Source organism: Theropithecus gelada, chromosome 3, assembly GCF_003255815.1.
Source record: "Theropithecus gelada isolate Dixy chromosome 3, Tgel_1.0, whole genome shotgun sequence".
In the NCBI taxonomy this organism is placed as follows: Eukaryota; Metazoa; Chordata; class Mammalia; order Primates; family Cercopithecidae; genus Theropithecus; species Theropithecus gelada.
The window spans coordinates 65,069,064-65,094,675 of record NC_037670.1 but is presented as its reverse complement, the minus strand read 5'-3'; the positions used below and the strand labels follow the sequence as shown (position 1 = coordinate 65,094,675).

General features: G+C 44.4%; 2 protein-coding genes across 3 annotated transcripts in view; one reads left to right on the top strand and one right to left on the bottom strand.

The window, feature by feature from the left end:
- Window positions 1–1,857, bottom strand: part of SUN3 (Sad1 and UNC84 domain containing 3) — a 46,166-nt gene extending 44,309 nt beyond the window's left edge. Inside the window, exons 1-2 of one of the 2 annotated variants that reach the window (XM_025379615.1) lie at window positions 1,767–1,851; window positions 1,555–1,682 (exon numbers count right to left, since the gene is read on the bottom strand). In XM_025379615.1, the coding sequence (XP_025235400.1) occupies window positions 1,555–1,676 (122 nt within the window). In that variant the 5' untranslated portion in view covers window positions 1,677–1,682; window positions 1,767–1,851. Of the gene's footprint in view, window positions 1–1,554 lie in introns of both variants that reach the window. The other variant, XM_025379616.1, reaches the window with a different exon arrangement.
- Window positions 1,858–8,573: 6,716 nt separating this feature from the next.
- The window catches only part of C3H7orf57 (chromosome 3 C7orf57 homolog), a 29,652-nt gene continuing 12,613 nt past the window's right edge, over window positions 8,574–25,612 (top strand). The window contains 6 exon segments of the mRNA XM_025380469.1: window positions 8,574–8,692; window positions 9,355–9,425; window positions 14,609–14,794; window positions 16,777–16,885; window positions 20,450–20,606; window positions 23,847–23,944. Coding sequence (XP_025236254.1) covers window positions 8,574–8,692; window positions 9,355–9,425; window positions 14,609–14,794; window positions 16,777–16,885; window positions 20,450–20,606; window positions 23,847–23,944 — 740 coding nt within the window.

The following is a 25,612-nucleotide window of genomic DNA, read 5'->3' as shown; positions in this document are numbered from 1 at the left end:
TTTTCACATCCAACCTTTTAAAAAGCCCTAAAGGGTGGATGGGGAGGGAAGCTAAAATGATCACATTGAACTAAGGTGAAAGTTGTAAACTTCTGGATAAAGTATTACAAGTTGGCAAACTAAAAATTTCTACTTAAAACATAAGAAAAATCACATAAGATGAATCATTTGTTAACTGTATTCACTAGAGTGGGCCACCTAATTCTCCCAGAACAGAATCTTTAAGTAGCTTATCTCCCCTACATAAAGCAGTCATGCCTATTAGCCATCCAAGAGTGTGAGACAGTGTGGAAAGCAACTAAGAAGAGAATTTTCTTAATTCTCTTCCCTCCAGGGAAGTATATTCTGAAACCTCTTCCTTTTAACTATTATTGGAGATGTGGAGAGCGGTAAGGGGTCCACTGTATAAAAAAGTTGTTCATAGGTCAATTGTGGTCTATAAGAGCTCTTCTGGTGGGCTGCATTAAATGAAAATTATCACATTACCATATTTACCAAAGATTAATTCCAGTGTTTTTTTTTTTTTTTTTTTTTCTACTAGAAAACTTGCTGCCAGGCTCTGCATTGCAAAATTCCTTCGGTGCCTTCGCCCAGCCAGTGGGATTCTGCCACTTGGGGCAAGCATATTTTGTTATTAATGTGATTTTGAAATGCTGCTCTACTTGTACTAATAACTTTGTAGTATTCCTTTTATTTTTATTGATAGTTTTGTTTCTGTGCAAGTGCTTCATTGTTACCAATAGGAAGGTTATTTCATCACCATTCATAATGCAGATGGCCACCACGCCCAGCCAGGGCATGGACACGCATCTGCCTCTCTGCTTCAAGGGCCTAATTGTATCATATGTCAAACCCACTGAATAATACAAAGCCCCCCACCCCATATATCTACTACTTTTCTATGGCAAATCTGGATGTTTTGCTGTGTTTGCTTCAGTGCTTTTCTAATAAAGTTTTTGTTTTTCCAGCAGGCAGCACATGGGCAGGGCGTTTGTAAATAGGTTTAGGGTCTTTGGATTCCCTGCTACAATAATCCCCACATATGTTCTCACTAGAGGAAACAGGGTGATTCACTCAAAATACGCATCCCCTACCAGAGTCTTTAGTCAATTATCACCCGCGAATGTAATAAATGCCCCTCTGCGCCCAGAGTCCTGAGCCCGGTGCTAAGCTCTGCATACCACCAAGACTATACAAGCGAGGCCAATGACAAAAAAAAAAAAAAAAAAAAAAAAAAAAGTGAATTATCTGGATGGTTTTAAGTTCCTGCTGCTGCAGCTCATTCTTTTAAACAGGATGGCTTTCCTTTCTTAATCCTTGTCCCCAGTCTGCTGTTATTAATCCAGATACTGTTGACATAGAAGTATTGTGATCAAGCGTAAGTACTGTGGTCAAGAGAAACCTTCAAAGGAAACTATTTGGAAATGATTTTCTCTATAAAGGAGGAAAACACTGTCTGTCAGGTAACAGGTAACAGGTGAACAGGACACAAGTGACAGATGTAACACATACAACCTACAATTTCAGGCACACCATTCTGCCGTGTTTACCTACCCATTCGCATCAGGGTTTTCATCCTCTGATAGCAAAGTGCTGCCACTGGTGCTACCGCTGGCGTCTTCAGAGCAACCTCTAAAAAACATGGCAGCCCTTCTTGCCTTTGCTTTTCCACTCATGATCCCCTACCAAAGAACAAACAGCTGGTAGGATGAAGAGCAACATTTGTCCTCATTCCTATTTTATTAAAAACATGAAGCTATACATACAGTTTTTAAATTTGTTTTGTTTAATGTCTTCTTCCTCCACGGGTGTTTCTTCTTGAAGAAGGAATTTTGTAAAGCTTCTGAGTCTTCTGTTGCATCATCCTCCGTGACACCTCATAATGCAGATGGCCACCACGTCCAGCCAGGGCATGGACACGCATCCGCCTCTCTGCTTCAAGGGCCTAATTGTACCATATGTCAAACCCACTGAATAATACAAAGACCCCTCCTCCCATGTACCTACCACTTTTCTATAGCAAATCTGGATGTTTTGCTGTGTTTGCTTCAGTGCTTTTCTAATAAAGAAAATATCAGAAATACAATGGTAGACCCCCAGGTATCCTGAATCTCAGCCCTCTCTCTTATTTTCCACAGATAACTACAGCCTGAAAATTGATATACTCTATTCTCATTATTTTTGATACTTTACTATGTAAATGTGTATCTACAAATAATATTGTTTTCATGCTTAAAATGTAGACTAAATGTTATGCCACTCTTGGTTTTCTTACAATATTATCCATCTTGAAACATTAACTCCACTCAGTTTAATTACTCTATGGTATTTCATTGTATATACATGACAGTTCATGTACCCGTCCTTCTATAGATGTATACTTATGTTGTTTTCAGTTTTTTTTGGCAAAGAATAATGCTCATTGCATGTTGTTATATACACATCACAAGGTTTTTCTAAACATACACCTAGAAACAGAATAGTTAGGTGGAAGGATGAGCTGGTTTATTTGGGGCATAAATTCTAGGATGACAGTTATTTCACTCTCAGCACTTTGGAGATACTACTCCATGGCCTCGTGGATTATTGTTGCTGATGAGAATTCTGTCTGATCTTCATTTCTCTTGTGTTTTTGGCAATTTCTCTGGTAGTTTTTAAGATTTTCTGTTTATCCATATTTTCCAGTTGTATTTTAGTGTATCCAGGTTTGATACTAGTTTTTGTTTTTCCTCACTTATAACTCAGAGAGTCTTTTCAGTTTGGACACTTGTGTGTTTTTTTCAGTTCTGGACTATTTTTCAGCCATCAGGTCTTCAAATATTGCAACTCTGCCACTGCCCCAATTTTCTTAGAATGGTCCACCTATTGACACTTGTGTCTCCCCTTTACTTTCCATATAGTTCAACTGCTCCTTCATATTTGTTTTTGCCCTTTTCTCTTTTTACTTATGCTGATTTCTGGGTGAATTTGTAAGTGTTATTTTTCAATTTACTATCTATTTTCTGAGAGTCTAGATCTATCCCAAGAAACCCCCAAGTTTCTACTTTTTTACCTATTGGTCCAAAATTTGAAAGTTACAAAATGGTACACAGCAAATATGGCCTTTCCACCCTGCATTTGCCTTCTAGCTATTGGTTCCCCTCCCTCCTAGCATCTATGCTACCATTTATACTATTTCCTTTCAAAGATGTGATATGCATGCACAATATGTGACATTGTATTATATATGTAGTATTTTATATGTATATTTATCTCTCCATATTCCTAATGGTAGCTTACTATAAACTGTGCTCTCCATCTTGCTTCTTTCACTTAAACATTTATCTTGGAAGTTTTTCTGATGGTTTGAGATAATCTTCCTCATTCATTTATGATTGAATAGTGTTTCATTGGGTGCATGGGCCATAGGCTGTTTAGCCTGTCTCATATTCATGGGCAGTTTGATATTTAAAATAATGTACAATAGTAATCTTGTATTTAAGTTATTATCCATATGTGTGAATATATCTTTAAGGATATATACCCAGAGGAGGAATTTCTGGGTCAAAGTCTATGTGTATTTTTCAAGAATAAACCCGTACATATACAGCCAACTAATCATTGATAAGTTTGCCAGGTGTGCACAATAAGGAAAGGACCCTATAGTCCCTTCAATGAATGGTGCAGGGAAAACTAGATATTCACATGCAAAATAATTAAATTGGACACTTATCTTACACCATACCCAAATATTACCTTGAAATAGATAAAAGACTTAAACATAAGAGCTATAACCATAAAATTCCTAGAAGAAAACAAGAAAAAATCTCCTTGACATTGGTCTTGACAATGACTTTTTACATATGCATCAAAAGCACAAGCAAAAATAAATAACTGGAACCACATCAAACCAAAAACCAAGAAGCTTTTGCACAACAAAGGAACTTAATAGCAAGAAAACAAATAACTGAATTTAAAAGTTGGCAAAAGTCTTGAATAGACATTTTTTTTTCCAAAGAAGACATACACATGGCCAACAGACATATGAAAAGATGCTCAACATCATTAATCATCAGGGAAATGTAAATCAAAACAACAATGAGATATCACTTCACAGCTGTTAGGATGGCTATTATAAAAAAGATAAGCGGCTAGTGTTGCACAAAGTGGTACACGCCTGTAATCTCAGCTACTTGGGAGGTTGAGGCAGGAGGACTGCTCGAGCCCAGGAGTTTGAGACCAGCCTGGGCGACATAGCCAGACACCGTAATTTTAAAAATTTGTTAATCTTAAAACAAACAAAAATATGTAAAGATAAGTGTAGGCAAGAATGCGGAGAAAAGGTAACCCTTGTATACTGTTGGTGGGATGGAAATTGGTATACTCATTATGCAAAACAGTGTGGAAGTGCCTTAAAAAATTAAAAATAGAACTACCATATGATTCAGCAATCCCACTTCTGGGTACATATATCCGAAGGAAATGAAATCAGTGTGTTGAAGAGATAGTTGCACTTCCATGTTCATTGTATCACTATTTACAAGCCAAGATATAAAAACAACCCAAGTGTTCATTGATGGATGAATGAATGTGATTTATGCACACGCGCGCGCGCACACACACACACACACACACAAGGTGGGTGGGGAGTGGCGGGGGGAGAGAGAGAGAAAGAGAATGGAATATTATTCAGCATAAAAAGTAGGAAATTGTGTTATTTGTGTCCACATGAATGAGCCTGGAGGACATTATGCTAAGTAAAATAAACCAGACACAGATAGGTGAATACTGTATGATCTAATTTATATGTGGAGCCTAAAAAGTCAAATTTGTAGAAGCGAAGAGTAGAACGGGAGTTGCCAGTGACTGATAGGCAGAGGGAGTGGGAATGGGCAGATGTTGGTCAAAAGGTGCAGAGTTTCAGTTACAAGAGGCATACATTCTGGGGATCTAATGTACAGCAGGCTGACTACTGTTAGCAATATTGTACTGCATACTTGAAATGTATTGAGAGAGTAGATCTCAAGTGTTCTTACCCCACACACGCATACACAAAGGTAACTAAGCGAGATGATGAATATGTCAATTAGCTTGATTGTAGTAATTATTTCACAAGGTAGATGTGTATAAAATTAACAGGTACAACTGAAACATAGAAGTTTTGTTTGTTAATTATATCTCAATAAAGTTGGAAAAAATCCAAAATGTGTCATTTTCCTCGGGAAGAATTTCAAACAAAGAAAAAGGCCATTATTTTCACATGCAGAGCACTGCAGAGTCAAAGAAATCCAGTCTCTCTCCTGTGTGAAAGAAGATGATCTTGTTTCTCCAACGAGGTTGAAAACCCAAACTGCTCTATAACATTGAAATACATAAATATATATCAGAAAAGAAAAGTTTGTCTTTAAATTATTCAGATTATCAGAAAAAAAGCACAAAATGTAAAAGCCCCTCCAGTTTGTGAAACCCTGGTGAGAGTGTGTTGTGTGTTCTAGAGGGAAAGACTGAACCCACAGAGGTGAAGTTTGGAGAGGGGAATTATACAAGGGTTTTCAGCTGCTTGAGATAGGAATAGACAGTAACAAGGCAGGGCAAAGTGGAGAGATGGAAAAGCACAAACAGAAGATGTACCCTGAAAGTTTAAATAAACCAGCTTCAGCCAACAACATGGGTAAACCAACAGAGACCAGGCAGGAAAGAAGGACCAGAGGGCTTTGAAAAATCCGAATTTGTACTCAAATACATTTTTCCTCTTCTCAAAAAGGTCATAAGCAGGAGATTATCTGCATATCTACAAGTAAAGTGAATAAAATTAGGCATAAAGTGAAAATATATGTCAGAGAATGTTGGATCTTTCTAAATACTGAGGGCCATAATGTGGTAGAAAGATGATCATGTCATAAAGTATAGAAAATAAAGACATTGAGATATTCTCATTATAAATAAATTATTCTTGTATCATGTTTTAATTTGCATGGCATCATTACCTACATTCTTATCTGATCTGGTTTGCAAATATTCGTAATTTCAATCACACTGCAAAAGTCAAAAATTGGCCAGGCATGGGGGGGCTCATGCCTAGAGGCTGAGGCAGGAGGATACCTTGAGGCCAGGAGTTGGAGACCAGCCTGGGTGACACAGCAAAACCATTGTCTCTACTAAAAAATTTTAAAATTAGCTAGATGTGGTGGTGTGGGCCTGGAGTCCTAACTACTCCGGAAGCTAAGGTGCGAGGATCTCTTGAGCTCATGAGTTCAAAGCTTCACTGAGCCATGATCACACTAATGCATTTTAGCCTGGATGACAGAGCAATATCCTGTCAAAAAAAAATAAATAAATAAAATAAAATAAAATAAAAAGTTTCTTCTAAAGAATGATAACACTTCATCATCACCCAACTTATGATTTCAGCTAGTCAAGAAGGTTATCAGCTTGGATGAATGCTGTACTCTTCTGTTAATCCAATGGAGAAATAAAGATGCTCTTTGGTAATGGCAGCTCCAGTTATTATGATCAATTAAAAAAAATAACCTTCTTGACCGGGAGCCATGGCTCATGCCTGTAATCCCAGCACTTTGGGAGGTCGAGGCGGGTGGATCACGAGGTCAGGAGTTTGAGACCAGCCTGACCAACATGGCGAAACCCTGTCTGTACTAAAAATACAAAAATTAGCCAGGTGTGGTAGCACGTGCCTATAATCCCAGCTACCCCGGAGGCTGAGGCAGGAGAATTGCTTGAACCCAGGAGGTGGAGGTTGCAGTGAGCCGAGATCGCGCCACTGCACTCCAGCCTGGGCCACGGAGCAAGGCTGTCTCTAAGTAAATAAATAAATAAATAACCTTCTCTTGACCATACAATCACGTAGCTAGAGGATGCCGTGACTTGCACAAACAAAAGCATTTGTCATGCTTGGCAATAACCTAAGAGCCTGTATATGCAGTGGAACAAACATTTGACATTGCAGTATGAAGTCTTGATTACTCATGACTGGACCACTGAAGATGCTTAGAATTTGTTATGAAATTATATTACAGCAGGATAAACCACAGAATTAGAGTTAATTCCTGCACAAAAACTATCTTCTCTTTAACCAATTCTGATATTACCTGTCTCCTGCTAGATTTCTAAGGCTATACTCATGTAACAGAAACAGACTCCTGTTCAGTTCAAGTTGTCAAATACCCACCGTCACAAAAAGTCTTGATTTTTTTTTTTTTTTTTTTTTTTGAGACGGAGTCTCGTTCTGTCGCCCAGGCTGGAGTGCAGTGGCCGGATCTCAGCTCACTGCAAGCTCCGCCTCCCGGGTTCACGCCATTCTCCGGCCTCAGCCTCCCGAGTAGCTGGGACTACAGGCGCCCGCCACCTCGCCCGGCTAGTTTTTTGTATTTCTTAGTAGAGACGGGGTTTCACCGTGTTAGCCAGGATGGTCTCGATCTCCTGACCTCGTGATCCACCCGTCTCGGCCTCCCAAAGTGCTGGGATTACAGGCTTGAGCCACCGCGCCCGGCCAAAGTCTTGATTTTTTAAAAAAAATTTCAACAAGAGAAAACCAAGGCTACTAACTGTTGCTGCAGTCGTTGGAACAACAGGATTTCTTTGAATGTTCTCTGTATCAACTTATCCCCTCAAACTCTCACAAGGGGTTACCGCTGGGTAATTAGCCCTATTATTTTTGCCAGAGTGGCATGGGGCTTTCTGGGTATCAAAAGTGTCTCCTACCGAACTGTGCCATAGCTGTTGGTGTCTATCGACCTCAACAAGCATATGCCAGATCGATAATCTTCATTCCCATGAAGCACCATTGGTAATATATTCATTGTACTTTCTGTAGACCTCAAAATCCACGCAACCAAAAAGTTCGCACTGAAGCCAAGTGTTTGGAGTTCTAAACACGATTCTATATAAATATGGTCAAGAGCTTTAAAAAAAGTCTCTCATCTTACAAAACAGAATTATTCCCGAAAAATAAGATATAAGGAAGAATGTTCACATAATTTTATCATCGACACACAATTTCCAAATACTTATTAGTCTTTAAAAAACGCATTAGATGAGAAATTTGCAAGCAAACTTGTCTAAAGCTAAAGATTCCTTTACTAAGTGAACCATTACTCCTGCATCTCATTAGTAAATTCTTTTTTTTTTTTTTTTTTTTTGTATACTGGTGGGGTGTTTTGTTCTGTTTTTAGGGTGAGACAGTTATACTTTGGAAAACATGATGCATGTCCCCAATTTTTCTGGACCTCTCTGCAGTAACTGTGGTTCCCAGCCAGAGCGGCACGAGGACTGAGGCCTGACTCTTGCCTTGGTCCCACGTCCCCACGCCCCCACACCCCCACACTCCCACACCCTCACACGCTTGCAACAGTAAGGCCCTGCTCCCATCCCCGCTAAGTCCCGCCCGGCTCCCGGTGGCATCGCCGCGCAGCCCTGCGCTGGTGCGGCTCTGGGCTCGGGGCAGTTGATAGGCGGTGCCCGCGCTCCGCTTCCGGCCCTGATTGGTCCACCGCTGCCCACCAGGCTTCCCCTATTGGCTGCCAGTGATCCCGCCGCGCCCGCCGGTTGGCCGTTCAGCCGTTGCCCTGGCGACGCCGATGTTGTGGTTCCGCAGCGCCCTGGGATTTTGGGTTTGGTTGGCTGCAGCCCGCCAGCCGTGTAAAAACTCCAACGCCGGGCGCCGCGGGCAGCACCCACGGAGACCCGCGGGGAGCTGGTGAGCCTGAGCGGGCTGGAGGACAATGGGGGCGCCCACAGGGGCCCCGGCCTTGTCCACTGTGAGGAGCTCACGGTGCGGGCAGTGCGCGCCGGGGCTGGAGGGAGGGGACCACCTTGTCGCCGGGTTGGGATGAGCACAGGGCGGGATCTCCCAGCCTGCCCAAGTCCCGCGGCCCCTTTGTTACCTGTTGTTTATCCTCTCTGTACCTACTGTATCCCTGGCGTGGACGTGCCTGTACTGAATACCCGACGTGACGTACCCCCTGCTGTGTGCCCCGCACGCACGCATCTCTGCTGAATACCCCGCGTGAATGTGCCCCTGCTGTGTACCCGGAGTGCGTACGCCCCTGCTGTGTACACTGTGTGGACATGCCCTGCTGTCTACCTGCCGTGCATGTGTTCCTGCTGTATACCGGCGTGATGTGCTCCCTTCTGTTTACCTGGCGTCGACATGCCCCCTGCTGTACACCCTGCATGGAAGTGCCAGCGCTAGGCGATCGCAAGGCGCCTGCAGGCGTGTCAGGTGGAGGCGTACAGACCGACCCAGAGGGGGCGCGCAGATTTTGCTTTTGCAGTTGCAGCTTCTGACAGCGGGTCAAGCAGGCAGCGTCCAGAGCACCTGCGAACACCAGGTCCGGCAGTATCTGTCTTTTCCCGCAGCGTGCAGCGCCTGACCATGAGGAACACGAGCAAGGAACTTCAGGGCGCCACGCACCGCTACGCTCCCTGCGGTGAGTGCGCCCTGAGCGCGTCCCAGCCAGAAAGAGCTGGGTGCGTGCACTCTGCTTACTAGACACGCTGTGGACCCGTCGTCCTCTACGTGGGCTGGAGGGGAGTGTGAACGATGGAGGACCAAGTGATAAAACTAACAAGTCAAAGAAATCCACAAACTGCTCCTGTGCCTGAGTGTGAAATCAAGACTTAAAGAGAAATGTGAGTGGGGGAAGTCTTGTTTTTCTTTATTTTCAACAAGAGAGAACCAAGGCTACCTATCTTGTTCAATCTGGAGCAACAGGATCCCTTGGAAGTTTTCATTGTCATAGTTCAACCCTATACAGTTCTCACAACTGCGTTCCTGAATGTTGACCTGGGAAGTTTCTTTTCTAGCTGAATTCCCTAGGTATTTCATTGAATCCCTAGACCTTGCTCCTACTTTAGACCCCAAGCAAGTTAAACATACATTTTGGTTTTAGTGTCTGGCTACAGGAAAAGGAATTCAGTGAGGTTCATGTTTTCTTATGTGCCAGGGTTTGAAGTGGAGGAGAGGGGAAGGAAGAATAAGTCTTGAGATGCTGTCATCTTTTTCTTTTTTCCTGTTTTTTTTTTTTTTTTTTTTTTTTTTTTTTTTTATTGGGAAAGACAGTAAGAGGGTAGAGAAGAGGGTCGTGGGGATCAGCTGGGACAGCCGAGTTGGAGCTGATCGGCACCCTGGAGCCAGCACATCTGCTCAGAAGTGAACCATATGTGGCCCTGCTGCATACTCTAAGCATGTTGCTAGCCCAGAGCGCTACCTTGTGACCGCTATTGAAGATAGTGTGGCCATGCTGGGGATTGGAAAGGGAACAGCACAGAAGGCCTGGCTGATTTGCCTTTTCCCAGTGGGCTCTGGAGCCTTTATGTGACTTCTTGGTGTCTTCTAGTGGCCTTGTCTGTATGAACAACACTAAGGAACACTAATAACTGCCAGGCACTGTTCTAAGTGCTTTATATTAATATATACTAACTCATTTAACCTCATAACAGCCCTACAAGGTAACATTACCCTCGTTTTATAGAGTTTGGAGTAATTTGCCCAAGGTCACACACTTTGTAAGTGACTCCACAGCTGTTAAGTGAGGCCACAGCAGCCTAAAGCAGGAGCCTGTGCCCCGCGAGTATGTGAGCATGTAACACACTGCCTTGTGCCTTAGAGACCAGAAGAGCTGGGGGATCTTTAGTTCATCTCATAGACTGTCACAGACTGTGTTTCCTCACTGATGAAACAAGGGTACTAATATTTGGCAAACAAGAAGGCAGGGAAGGCTATATATAAAAAAATCTATATGATAGTAAATGATTGATATGGTACAAGTGCCAACAATGTGTTTTGCATGATAAAAACTGTGATAACTCTTAGTCCCTTTAACCCTCTGTGTGTGTGTATGTGTGTGTGTGCGCGCGCATGAGGTGATCACGGTTGGTTCTTACTGATCCGGGCCCTCGCTCTCTGAGTGCCTCCTTTGCCTGCATTTAGAAATGGCCAACCAGATTCGAGTTCAGTGCCTGTTCACAGCTTCCAGTAATGAGAAGAAGGTAGAAGACACACTGTTCTCTGTGGATTAATTAGTAATCAAAACACAGAGTGGAAAAATAAAGCAACAATAAAATGCCTTCTCTCAAAAAGAAAATATTTGAACTGAATATGATCAGACTATGAAGCTGCTAAATTCTCCTATTCATTCTTAAATTGATTCTCTGTGATCTTTTGTGCAATTCTTTAAACCTTTTCCAATTTTTTTCTTTCCTTTACAAAACCATATAGTGTTTATTCAGCTATTTAATGTCCTTTAGATACTTAAAAGATTGTATTAAATACCATCCATTAAAAATTCGATGTCTAAGCTTTTAGCTTTAAAGGATGGTTACTTCTCATTTCTGTATGCTTAAATGAATCGATTTATTCAGTACTATTTTCCTGTGTGTCTACTGCGTTAGTCAGCATTCTCCACACCAACATAACCAACAGCATATCCATGTCTACCTTTCTATATACATACACATATATACATAGATAGATAGATAGACAGATAGATAGATAGATAGATGTAAAGAGAGAGAGAGAGATTTGTTTTAAGGAATTGGCTCACATGATTGTGGAGGCTGGCAGGTTCGAAATTTGCAGTGCAGACCAGCAGGCCAGAGACCCAGGGAAGAGCTGATGTTGCTGTTTGAGTTTCAGAGCAGTCTGGAGGAAGAGTTTCCTCTTTCTGGGGGAATCTCATTCTTTTCTCTTAAGACTTTCAATTAATTGCCCACAAAAAGAGTCAAACTCTGTAAAATATTTAAAGAGGTTTATTCTAAGCTGAATATGAGTGGCCAAGGCCTGTGACACAGCCCCAGGAGGTCTTGAGAACATGTGCCCAAGATGGTTGAGTCACAGCATGATTTTATACATTTTAGGGAGACAGAAGTCATAGGAAGACATCAATCAATCCATGTAAGGAATACATCCATTCAGTTTGAAAAGGTGGGATAACTCCAAGTATGTGTGTGTGTATGTGGGTGGGAGTTGGTTCCAGGTCATAGGTGGATTTAAAGATTTTCTGATTGGTAATTCATTGCAAGTTATTAACCAAAGACACAGAATCAATAGAAAGTAGTGACTGGGTTAAGATAAGGAGTTGCAGAGACTAGGGTTTTTGTCATGTAGATGAAGTCTCCAGGTAGCCAACTTCAGAGAGAGTAGATGTAAACATCTCTTTTTTTTTTTTTTTTTTTTTGAGACGGAGTCTTGCTCTGTCACCCAGACTGGAGTTCAGTGGCCGGATCTCAGCTCACTGCAAGCTCCGCCTCCCGGGTTCACGCCATTCTCCTGCCTCAGCCTCCCGAGTAGCTGGGACTACAGGCGCCTGCCACCTCGCCCGGCTAGTTTTTTGTATTTTTTTAGTAGAGATGGGGTTTCACCACGTTAGCCAGGGTGGTCTCGATCTCCTGACCTCATGATCCGCCCGTCTAACATCTCTTATCAGACCTAAAAAGGTGTCAGACTCAATTAATTCTCTCCTGGATCAGGAAAAGAGCTGGAAAGGGAAGGAGATTCTCTACAGAATGCAGATTTTCCCCACAAGAGACAGCTTTGTAGGACCATTTCAAACTATGTCAAAGAAATCTATTTTGTGGTAAAATACTTCAATTTCTTTCAGGACCTGCTATCTGTCATGTGATGCTCTACTACATTGCAGTCAGGTTGCAATTTGGTCTCTGATTGCCACAAACAGTCTGTTTTTTCAGTCTTAAGATCTCTGTTTTAATGATAATGCTGGTCTGCTGTGCCTGAATTCTAAAGGAAGGAGGGTATAAGGAGGCACGTGCAACCTCCCTTCCCATTATGGCCTGAACTAGTTTTTCAGGTTTACTTTGGAATGCCCTTGGCTGAGTAGGGGGATTCATTCAGTCAGCTAGGGGATGGGGGGGCACGGGGCTTAGCATTTTATTTTTGCTTTACTCTGATTGGAGGAAGCCCACCTACATTACAGAGGACAGTCTACTTCACTCAAATTCTACTGTTTTTAATGTTATTTTCATCTAAAAAACGTCATAGACACAGCTAAAATAATGCCTTACCAATATCTGGGTACCATGGTCCAGCCAAGTTGACACATAAAATTAGACATTATATCTACCCAAGAAGAGGGTATTGTGTTAGACTCTGAACATACTGCCCCTGTGACAGTACATTCTGATAAGTGCTACTGAATACACCCAGTCACTTGTGTCACATTAATTGCATCTTTTGTATCTGACATTCTTTCTGGGTTTTGTTTCTAAAGTTCTCAATCAGGTGTGATTTTTTTGTCTTTTATTTGGGTATCTGGTTAATCAATTTCAGATTCAAATAGTTACCTAGAACACCAGTTGTCTGAATGCCCTGGATCTCTTCTCTCTGTGAGGGTCATCAATAAACACTGGTAACTCCAGGTCCCTGGGATTTTGCCAACTCACTTGACAGAAGCTCCCAGTAGGACTCCAGGGAGTCTCCTGGGTGGTCCCAAGCCAGTCTGCAGGGCCTGTCCTGGATGCCCTCAGCTCAAGGCCTTAGGGAGCCTCATGGCTTTACCAGGCCCATGTTCAGCTTCTCTGTCCACAGCCCCTTTCTGCATGGGCTCCAATCAGGAAGGGAGGAAGGACAGAGAGTAGCTCTGCTCCTCCACTCAATTGTGCCTGGCTTCTTCATGGGACCTTTGACAATAGAAACCACACAATCTACACTCCCTGTGTTTCAACTTGATCTTTCTCAAGGGAGCCAAACCCAGTCACCTTAAGAATCTCTGAGTCTCCACCTGAGAAGTTTTTCCATAACACATAGGCACCTGTTTCTACCACTTTTCAGGAACCATCTAGACCTCTGGCCACCTTTCACTGACCTCTTTGGCCTCAGGCATAAGCAAAGCCATTTTTATTGGAAACAGTAATTACACATTAATAATAATGAAAGGGACAAGGAGAGAGGGAGAAGGAGTGATAAGGTGAGATGAACTCTCACGTGGGGAGTCTGGGTAGAGGGAAGGTACTGTACTCGCTCGTGTGGAGATGGGCTGCTAAGCTGATTCTAGCACCCTTGCTCGGTGGACAGGTCTCTTTGACCACTCCCCAGTTCCGCCTCTTGTCACTTTTGTGCTAGTGGTAAATGTGTTCAAACAGGCTGTTATTTCTGTGACAGAACTTAGATTTCAGTATTTTTAGCATACTAAATTTAGCAAATCTTGGTCAACATTTAGCCATATATTCCACAGGCTTACCCATAACGTTTTATTTAAGTGATTTGGGATTTTTCAGGAATGTATATTTCCCAGCATAACCGGAAATACAGTTGTCTTATTTTTATGGAGGATTAGGAGAGAGAGACAGAGACCTAATGAGGCTTGGGTAACTCCCTGGGAAGCTAAAGCACCCATGAAAGAGGCTGAGCCCTCAGAGCTTTCCCCTTGGTTGGTGCCAGTGGTGGCGTCTTGGTGGGCAGTAGAGACTGGATTGCATGGCTTGTGTTATGATTCACATCAGGAACTCAGAAGAGGGCATTTTCTTCCTTGCTAATAGGCTCTGTGGCCTGCACTACTCCACCTGATGGGGCTGTCTGCATAGACACTCTGGTAGAGGACTAGAGGCCACCCTGGCACACAGCAACAGCGTGGCCCTCTGCCTCTCTCCTCTATAGATTGGTATTACCATGTTCCAGTGAAGCGCTCTGAGAAGGCCGTGGATGCCCCACCGGCGTCCCAGATCCCAGGTCTCAGCAATTTGGGAGACTCACACGGCAGGGACCTGCCTGGGACTCGGAGATACTGGATAAAAGAAACAGATTCGGAATATGTGAAGCTCGCGAAACAAGGCGGCAGGCCTGGTGAGCCCCCGCCTGCCCTGTTCAATGTGGCAGCCTCGTGGGCGGTGAGGGGGGCGTTTGTTCCTAATTTCTTCCATATAAAAATATTACTATAGAGTCTACATGTTTAGCTTAGGGCCTTTGGAAATTTAGTTTAATTAACTAGGTGTAGGGATGGGCATGCTCTCCAGGGATGAGCTAATTTTTATGATGTTAGAATAAATAGGCCGAATTCACAGAATTGCCTGTGTAGGATATTTCTTCTGAGTAATGCCTTTGCGATGATCCAACCTTCCCTCACCCACTTTATATTCTTATTACAAAGAGAATCTCAGGAAGTTGCCTCCAAGAGAGAATCTGTCTTTGCACGCTACCAACTCTTGGCTAATTTTTGAAAAGGTTTTGTTTCCTGTTGTTTATTCTCATTGCGGCTTGTCCTTTGTATGAAAATGTTTTAGAAAATGAAGACCATAGATGAGTTTCAGTGTGATGTTGATGAGGATCAAATTTTGATACATGATTTAATTGAGAAAGGACTGCTTAATCATGCTAAAAACTAAGGTATTTGAGCTCAACAGAAATTACTCAGAGGGTTGGGAGATCACATCTAAAATGTCTCAGAGCCAGTCTTGGGGTCAGTGACTTTGAGAGACACTAACCTTTTTTCCCCTCTGGCTGCCATTACTCCTGTGGGGATTGTCAGAAAGAAAATGGGAAGCAAAATGGTGACATCTTTGCTTTAATATTAAAAGGTTGGACTAAACAGTTTGATGGACTAGGTGTGACACTCAGAGAACAGGACCTAGACATTTTTTCTTAGATTCACCTCCTCCTGCTGTTGTTTAAAAGAACATTAAGGGGACAAACTCTGAATGTCGGTAAATCAGATAAAAAAATTGCATCAATAGTAGTTTCCTGAATGTGATCATTGTGCCATGATTACGTCAGGAATGTCTTTTGGCAACATCCGCTGAGATATAGGGGGATGACTGGGCATTATGTCTGCAACACGCTGCCCAATGATTCTGAAAACAATAATGACAACAAAAATAATAATGAGAGAGAGGGATAGACAAAGAGAGAAAACATAAAGCAAATATGGTAGAATATCATCTGGGGAGCCTAGGTCAGGGTACAGGGGAACTCATAATATTCTTGCAATGTTTCTGTAAGTCTGAAACATTTAACAATGAAAAGTGCTTTAAAAGTAAAAAAAAAAAATGAAAAGTTAAAATTTTATTATTGATAGTAATAGGTCAACCAAAGTTGTCTGCTACTGCCATGGGCACTGTTATCATTTTGCTGTCCTTATTATCAGGAAAGTCAGTTCTTCCCACTCCCTGCTTTTTGAAACCAGAGGAGGGAAGTGTGGGGAGCTAGAAAGCAAGTGGGTGAGTCGGGAGCTGGCCTGGGCCTCTGAGAAGGACCCTGTACTCTCTGTGCCTCTCAGGGTTGGCTCCAAGGTGACTGTGAAATCTCCCAGGTACCTTTCAGGGGCTTGTATCCTACTTCCCATCTGGAAACCTGGAGGGGTAGCTTCTTCTGGAAATGGTGGGGGTGGGGTTAGGGACAGCTCCACAGTGGCAGAGGACAGTCAGACTGTCCTATGCTAGGAGAATGGTGTGGGGGTAGCTGAGGATGAGGGAGCCAGCATGTGCAGTCCCTGGAGACCTCAGCAGTGGAGGGACGGGCCCCCTCCAGGAACTGGTGGATGCTGGCCTGCATAGATGCAGCTCAAGACCAGGAGCTCTGTCCAGATCTGCAAAGAGTGAGATGTGGGGAGGCATACAGGATGTCCCTTCTTGAGCACAAAGCAGGACGCCCAACTGTCAGCCTGTGCAGAGACAGGTGAGGATCAGGGATGCTCTGTTAGCCCCTGGATCCCAGAGGCAACCCCAGGGAGACCTACAGTTCCCCTTGTAAATTGAGCCTATCACTGGCAATGCTGTGTGTCTGTGTAGGGGCAACGGTGTGTCTCACAGCCATGTCATTTTCTCTTTGAGATTTGTTGAAGCACTTCGCCCCTGGGACCAGGAAAGGCTCCCCGGTGGCCTACTCCCTGCCAGACTGGTACATCCACCACAGCAAGCCACCGACAGCCAACCAGCAAGAGTAAGTATCTTAAAGCACTCACATTGTTGTTTATCTTTACAGGAAAAAAAATAGCCCAATTTGAATTTTAAAAATACAAATGTCTAATACTGATAGTAAGCATGTAATATGACAACTTCAGGTTCTCTTTTACAATAGCCCGCTCTTTGAGGGATATAGCCTAAGTTGTCAGAAAACCAGAGTTCTGGAAACCCTGGCATTTTGTGCCACCCTAGAGTCGTGTGTCTTTGGGCTCCTTCTTGGTAAATTGCGCTGTAGTGTTACCGGCGGGTCTTTGTTCTTAGAGCTCCCAAGATGGTGGCAAGCCTTTTGTTCTCTGACCTGGGATTCTTGGCCTCACGGATTCCAAGGAATGGAATCTTGGGCCATGCGGTGAGTGTTATAGCTCTATTAGAAGATGTGGTTCACGAAGAGACCCTTGGAACCCAGCGACTAGTGTTCAGCTCCATTAGGACAAACCCAGGCACTTAGCTGTGCAGGAACAATGAGGAGCCTCTAGCCCGATGGGGAGTGTCAATGGGTGCCTCGCTGGATCAGAAGTGCAGTGGACACTGCCGGATCCGAAGGGTGGAAATTAGCGGCAGGTCTGCGACGGAGGCAATCAGCAGTGGTGGACAGCGGACGAAAGCTCAGCTCAAGCCGGGGCAAACACAGACCAGAAGAGTGTACAGTTGCAAGATTTAATACAGTGAAAACAGGGCTCCCATACAATGGGAGGGGACCCAGAGGAGTTTGCCACTGCCAGCTCAAATGCCTGGGTTTATATCCCGATCATTGTCCCTCCCCCTGTGCTCTCAGGCAACAGATGATTGACTATTTCATTATCTCCTGCTTTTAGCCTCATTGATATTTTAGTGAGCTCTCTTTACTACCTGATTGGTCGGGTGTGAGCTGAGTTACCAGTCCGGTGTTTAAAGGTGGGTGCGGTCACCTTCGCCAGCTAGGCTTAGTAATTCTTAGCAGGCCTAGGAAATCCAGCTAGTCCTGTCTCTCAGTAGGACTGACCACATCCTCCTGACGTAGAAATAGCAGCCTATCCCAAAGGGTTCTCATTAAAGACAAAAGACACTAGGTAAAGCTACAAATATATGAAATCCTGAATTTCTATGTTCAGTATTGAGTTATGAGGAGCCATTTTTCCCATAATATTTGAAATGTCTAAGAAATTTCTATTTGTGGACATGCAAACTTTATCTCCAAAACCACCTCTCTTGGATTGAGAGGTAAAATGAAAAATCATTTCAGGCCATTTCCCCATTTTTTTTGGCTTGAAAATAGGACTACCATAGATATATTTCCAGGTAGTTATCTGGTGTTACTTGAATGTTCTGCCATGGCCACAACGTGACTTTTGTCTTCAGGATTCTGGTTCCCTCTGTAGTTTAAAATGAATACGCAGGGTGGCTCACACCCAGGTGGGTTGATCACCTGAGGTCAGGAGTTCGAGACCAGCCTGACCAATATCGTGAAACCCCATCTCTACTAAAAATACAAAAATTAGCTGGATGTGGTGGTGTACGCCAGTAGTCCCAGCTACCTGGGAGGCTGAGACCGGAGAATTGCTTGAACCCAGGAGGCAGAGGTTGCAGTGAGCCAAGATAGCACTGCTGCACTCAAGCCTGGGTGACAGAGCAAGACTATCTCAAAAAAAAAAAAAAAAAAAAAAAAAAAGGAATACTCTGTGCTAACAGAGGTTACATCAAAGTGGATGAGCTGAGCAAGAAGAGAGAGTCTTAGAAGGGGAAGCAGGAGACTGGGGGCACTCCTGCAATGCTGCGTGCGCTTGCAAGAACAGAGCAGAGCAGGCAGCCTCAGGTGAGAGTAGAAAGCGAGTACCCCAGGCAGATGTGGAGGGATGGGTTTCCTGAGCACCCTTGACCCTGAGCTCTGACTGAGGGGTGCCCAGTGGTCCTGCAGCTACTGGACTCTAAGCAGCTGTGCACTTTCTTGCAGCCGAGGGCGGCTCCTGCTCTAGCTGGGTGCCCTGAGCCAACGGTTAATTCTTGGGGGGAGGTGGGGGCACTTCATGTCTCTGGGGTGCTCCTGGAGAGTGTTATCTCAGGCATGCCCCTTCCTCCCATATCCACACTTCCACATGGACTTTTTCGTCTCTTCTTTCTGCTTTTTCCTTCCAAACTGTTAGTACCCCTGTCCCTTTGCTGTCTCCTCCCACCCTATATGTCCTTACTAATTGTCCAAGCCTTCTAGTGATGATCTACTTCTGGGGCCTTCAGTGTTTTTCGTCCTCCTGGGACCTTGTCCTCCTCTGGACTGCAGACCACCTGCTCCAGGTCCTGGGACAGGCCGAGGATGTGAAGAGTGGGAAGCACAGGAGAAATTCTTCCTTCACTGAAAATCTGGGAACCCAGGAGCTACAACTTAACACGCTTTTTAAAAAAATTGTCCCTCCCTTTGTTGTTTTCAATGCTCATCTGTCTCTGTGGGCTTTTTACTGCCCTCAGACTGTATCAGAAGTGGGAGGGCTGGGGAGAGGTGCCGCTTCTCACACCTGTGCTCCCTGAGCAACTCAGCCACACTCGTGGCTTCTCTTACTGGGTATCTGGGGCCACCTTCCAAGCCTGCATTTCCAGCCTCTGACCGCTGCTCCCTGGCCTCTTCACTCACTCTCTCAGAGGACCCCAGCCACCTCTTTTAGGGGCTTTGCTGCAGTGGTGCCCAGGACCCTACTCCTCAACCTTGCCCTTGATGCCCACTTTGCAGCTGGGGCCTCTTCTCAGCATCCTGGAGCCCTGAACAAGTGCAAATGAGGAGCGGGACATTGCGAGGGGGGCGGTCCCTGCAGCCCCTCAGACACTGCGTGGTAGAGGGGGTTGTGCTGCCGTGTCAAATTTGAATGCAGTATTCTTCCCTGTTCAAACCTGGTTATGTGTACAGATCTTCGGGGATCTAAAGGCTGAAGCATTCCAGTGCCTTTGATGCCCCTTCTGTATGCGCTGTGTGTATGGGAAGACTGGTTGCTAGTTTAAATGCCCACATTAAAAATGACCATCCAACAGGAAACAGAGCATGTTATTATTATTTTAAATGAACATGTTAAATGGTAAATGTTTAAGGGTGTTTAGTTATTTTAAGGGGTCAAAGTGGTAGATGCTATTCTAAAATAAATAATTATTTTAGAAGATATGTTTTATAATTTCATATTTTAGTATATCTCGTTTTACTAATGTTGAGACCTTGTGATTTCTGAGTGGCCCTCCTGGGAGGCAGGCCCTGGAGGGGTTGGTGTGTTGCTTAGCAGGCATAGGAGGGAAAGGCCTGTCTGTGTTTTCAAGGAGGATGGGTAGTGCTGATGTCAAGAGAGACGGAAGAGAAAAGAATAAGGGAGGGAGAGAAAGAGAAAGAGGGAAAGAAGAGGAAGAGGAAAAGAGAGAGAGAGAGAGAGAAAGAGAGGGAGAGAGAGAGGAGAAAGGAAAGGAGGGAGACAGTGAGAGAGGGAGGGAGACAGGAGAGAGGGAGAGGGAGAGCCAGCAATGGAGATGAAAGGGAGGGAGGGAGCTGAAATGGCTCTGAGCACTGGGCTATAACTGCTGTCTGTCCTTGCAGAGTGCGGGCTGTCTCCATGCCGGATTACATGGTTCATGAAGAATTTAACCCCGATCAGGCCAACGGTAGCTATGCATCCAGAAGAGGGCCCTTCGACTTCGACATGAAAACAGTTTGGCAAAGAGAGGCTGAGGAACTTGAAAAGGAGAAAAAAAAGGTGATGGGAGCCCATAAATAGATGGCATCCGCATCCGCTTTGCTTCTGTGGCCCCGAGTAATTAAGTGCTGTGATGTTAGCTGCTGGTGGCGTCTTATGTTGCCTGTGGCATCGGCCACGTGCTCTGTGTTTTAAGTTTGGATCTACTAAAAGGCAAGCAGCCACCATACTGTGGTCTTTCTTTTTCTTTTTATGAATAATGACTTTAAAGGTAAGATTCCTTTTTGCTAGATGATTTACAGATAGTTAATGCTTATCTAGAGGAAAACTGGCTTAGCACTTCTGATCTGGCAAATACAGAAAAGGAATTTTATATTTAGGTATCCCATTTCTGAATGTTTTCATTTATTTAAGTATTAAGCGTTTTCTGGAATACTCTTTGTTGATAATAAAGGAAGAGAAGATGAATTCTCTTCTTCTATGTGAAGTCCTGGTGGTGTATTTGATCACAAAGGAGTGACTGGCCGTGCAGTGAAGCCTTCTCAGAGGATGTGTATTTTAAGAATGCAATGAAGAAAGTTGGAAGCAATCTTGAATTGGTGGCTCTGTTGTTGGGAAGTCTTGATCAGAGGCCCTTCTATCCCCTTTCCTTGGGGCTGGAAGGAACAAGAGCCAGGCCTGCAGCTCTGCCAAGGGCTCAGTATTGCCTGGGGCTTCAGCACCACATCTCAGATTAGTCTCAGTTCTTGCAACTCTGGGGTTTGTGAGTGAAACGGTGAAGTTCACATTACAAATAACAGTAGTGTTTGATACTGAGAATAAGAGTGAACACTGTTGTCACCTGACAGGTGATCATTTTGAACAGTGAAGAGAATGGATGTGTCTCAGCATAGGCGGCAGTTGTTATGAACTATCTATGCCTGATTCCTAGACTGTTGCCTCAGCATCTTGGTTTGAAGGGAAACCCCTCAGTTTATTTTGGGGACTTCAGTAGCTGAACACCAAGTAGAATGTCAACTGGCTGCAATGGGCCACATGCTTTTTCTTTAAGATCTCCACGTCCAGCTGTGATTCGGATTTTGGGTTGTTTCCGTGATCCGTGCAAAGGCACTGGACCTTTTATTGTTGTTTTTTGTTTATTTTTTTAATTAGAGAGAAGTTCTCTCTCTGTCACCCAGGCTGGAGTGCAGCGGCATTATCATAGCTCACTACACCCTCGAACTCCTGGGCTCAAGGGCTCCTCTGCCACAGCCTCCTGAGTAGCTGGATCTACAGATGGATACTACCGTAGACACTCAGCCAAAATGGACCATGTTAAGAATCAGATCTATCTCTTAGTGTTGTGCAAGTGGCCAATTACACTGAGTTACAGCCTCTAGTGACAAATGAACCTTTGGATATTAACCATGGTTACAGCTCACATCTACAGAAATCTTAAAATGCTAAATGCTATATCACTCTCAAATCAAGTGGGGTTTCTAAGTTAGTACCCATTTACAAAAGGTGTGCTAGGGGCTGCACAAAGTTCCGGAAGCCAGCCCCTCACTGTGGGGAAGGAGATAGGGTGACAAGCGGTGGTGGTTAAAGATACACATGCTGAATATTTAACAGGTAGAGGGACATGATGTCGGGTAAGGTGCAGGGGATGAGCACCGCATCGGGATGGACTCCGATTGCCCTAATAAGACAACACAATCACCACTTTGGTAAGAAGGTCACCTATGAGTGATGATCACATCCTGGGCGTGGGCCAGCCGACAAAGTGCTTCCTCAACTGTGCCCTGGCCCCACATGGGGCACGTGGTGGACGCTTGACAAGACTTAGGGCACATGTGTTGCCTGTTGGTTACCAGCATTCATGGGGGTCTTGCTCACCTACAGGGTGATCGGGGGATCTTGTTTCCTTTTTTTGAATAGCCATCTTTTCTTCCTGTAATTGTTAGCAATACCTCCACGGATTTTGTTTGCTTGGTTTGGTTTTTTCCAGTTTTCCTGTAGCATTTATTTATATTTCTTTTAATAAGAAATAATTTACATAGAGTGAAACCCACCTTTTATAGAGAACTGCTCTCCAGGTTTTGACTAAGGTGTCCCTTGTGTACCACCACAGCCGTCAAGGAACATAGCAGCCCTGTCGCCCCCAGCATTTCTACACCTTTTTATGGTCAGCCCCTCACCAGACCCTTGCAAGTCCCGATCTGTTTTCAGTCTTTATAGTTCTTCTGGACAGAGCAGGAGCATCGCCATCTTGGACAAGCCTCTCATTCTAAAAGTCCACCTTAATTAAAACCGCCTAAATCCAAGGGGCATCAGCCTAACGGCTAAGGTCAATGAACCACAGGTAACATCTCCAACCAGAAACATTCAAACTCCTCCCTGACCAGAGACATGGTGGCCCCTAAATAAGCTCCCTCCAGCCAGGAAGATTCCAGGCCCGAGTTAACCGCCCTCCGGGCTGAAAGATGCCTGCCCTGAGATAACCTCCCCTCCTCCCAGAGAGTTTCCAACCCCACCATGAACTTCTCCACACACATGGACATTCCAAGCTTCTCATAAGCCCCCTCACCCTAAAACCAATATATACTTTTAGTCTGTAAGAAAAAGTGCTCCTGACCACAATCGGCCAGGAGCGCCTCTCAGGTTTTAACTAAAGAAAACCTGTCTTTGACTGTCAAGCCGCATTTTGTGTTTCTTTCCTCTTTCTTTAATTCGTACACTTCCTTTTCCAGAATGTGAAATCAACGGAATCATACGGCGTGCAGTCTTTCCTGCTTGACTTCTCCAATGTGGTGTAATGCATGTACATTATGCATCTACATTACATACGCGTGGCCGTGCTGTTCCGAGTATCAGTAGTTCATTCATTTCTGTTGCTGAGTTTCATTGGCTGATCATGATACCATTTGTTTATCCATTCATTTGTTGGTGGACATCTGGGTTGCTTCCAGTTCTGGGTGATTATTACAAAAGCATACAGGTGCTTTTGTGAACATATGTTTTCATCCGGGTGTGGGAAATTCCTTCAGGACCAGGCTCTTAGCTGTTCATTGTTTTTCCTCCTGAGCAGATGGCATCTTTACTCGAATATAACAACTGCTTTTGAGTTACAGACTGTCCCTTTTACATGACTATTTTGTTGAATGAGATGATTGCTGAATTATATTTTATTGTGACCATTTACAATGACCACATTGAAAGTCCAGCCCTATAAGCTTTGTATCTTTGCTACCATTGGTGAGTTTTCTTCTAGTTGTTGAGTGCTTTCCACTAACTCAGGGTTTTGTGTGTTCCCTCACACAGCTGAGGCTACCGGCCATTGACTCAAAGTATCTAAGCAAAGCAGAAACCCAACTTGGCCCTAAGGATCCTACAGGAAGTAGACTCTCCTTCCCCCCCATGTAAGTGCTTGAGCTACGCCCGCACTGTCTGGACTGGGTTTGGGTTTGGCCTTCCGTCTTTCATCCGGTGATGACTGCGCCAGTGACAGCATCCACACAACTTCCCGAAGCCCTGTCTGCGGCCTGGCCTGGCTGTGCCTGTCGCCCCCTCACTGTGGTTTCTGTTCCTTCCTAATGTCATTTTGCCGCTGTTGAACACATCTGCCCTTCCAGGTCATGCTTGCTGCAGGTTGGCAGTGTGGAGGCCCTGCTTCTCCATCACAGGCAGGCTGTGTCCTGCCTGAAGCACCCGCCCCCTCCAAGACACCACCCTCACCATAGTTTGCCGGGGCTGCTTGTCCTGCATGTAGGGGCCACTAGGTCCTGACGTTTCTGTGTCCAAGGCCTGAACTGAGGTGTCTGCGCCTTGTAAGCATGCTGGCTCTGTTTCCAGTTGGAAGATATAGTAGGCACACTGACATTTGCTGATCCTTCAGCTGGAGAGTGAAATCCCTGAGGCCTTAGGTGTCTTCTTACTCTCCCAGATCCAAGTTTAATGCTAGGATAAATGTTATTAATTACCTGACTAATTCTTCAAACAGCTTCTTGTCCAATGGGGAAAAAATAATCAGATACATTGCATTGTGACAAATGCCATGACAGCACCAAGCTAGACTGATAGAGAGGGGAATATACATGTATTCATATGTGTTTATATATATGTAAGTATATAGGTATACCTAGACATGTATTTATAGATGTGCAAGAGAGAGAAAATGAAGCATTAGGAGTGGCCTTGATAACAAAGTGATTGGGCGCAAGAAATCCTCCCACCTCAGCCTCCCAAGTAGCTGGGGCTATATGCGTACACCACCACACCCAGCTGATTTTTTATTTTTTGTAGAGACAAGGTCTCATTATGTTGCCCAGGCTGGTGTCAAACTCCTGCACTCAAACAATCCTCCTGCCTCTGTCTCTCAAAGTGATGAGATGGAGGCTCAGAGAGAACAGGTGGTGGGTTGCTACTGCTCGAGCTGAAAGCTCACACTACCTCTACCGTGTCAAACTGCCCTGTCACTCTTCAGTGTGGGTCAGGGTAAGATATGTGAAGATGCAGTAGATGGTGAAAGGCTAATCTAACATCAAGAAATGCCTGGAGACAAACCTGTGTAAGAGAGTAAAATAGCAGCGGGTAACCATTGATAAGGACAAGAAAGAACCAATAAGAAAGCAATCATTTCTTTTTTTTTTGAGATGGAGTCTTGCTCTGTTGCCCAGGCTGGAGTGCAGTGGTACGAACTCAGCTCACTGCAGCCTCCACTTTCCAGGTTCAAGTGATTCTCCTGCCTCAGCCTCCCAAGTAGCAGGACTATAGGTGCCTGCCACCACAGCTGGCTTTTTTTTTTGGGACAGAGTCTCGCCCTGTCCCCCAGGCTGGAGTGCAGTGGTGCGATCTTGGCTCATTGCAAGCTCCACCTCCCCTCCTGGGTTCATGCCATTCTCCTGCCTCAGCCTTCTGAGTAGCTGGGGCTACAGGCGTCCACCACCACGCCCGGCTAATTTTTTGTATTTTTAGTAGAGGTGGGGTTTCACCATGTTGGCCAGAGTGGTCTCGAATTCCTGACCTCAAGTGATCTGCCCGCCTCGGCCTCCCAAAGTGCTGGGATTACTGGTGTGAGCTACTGTGCC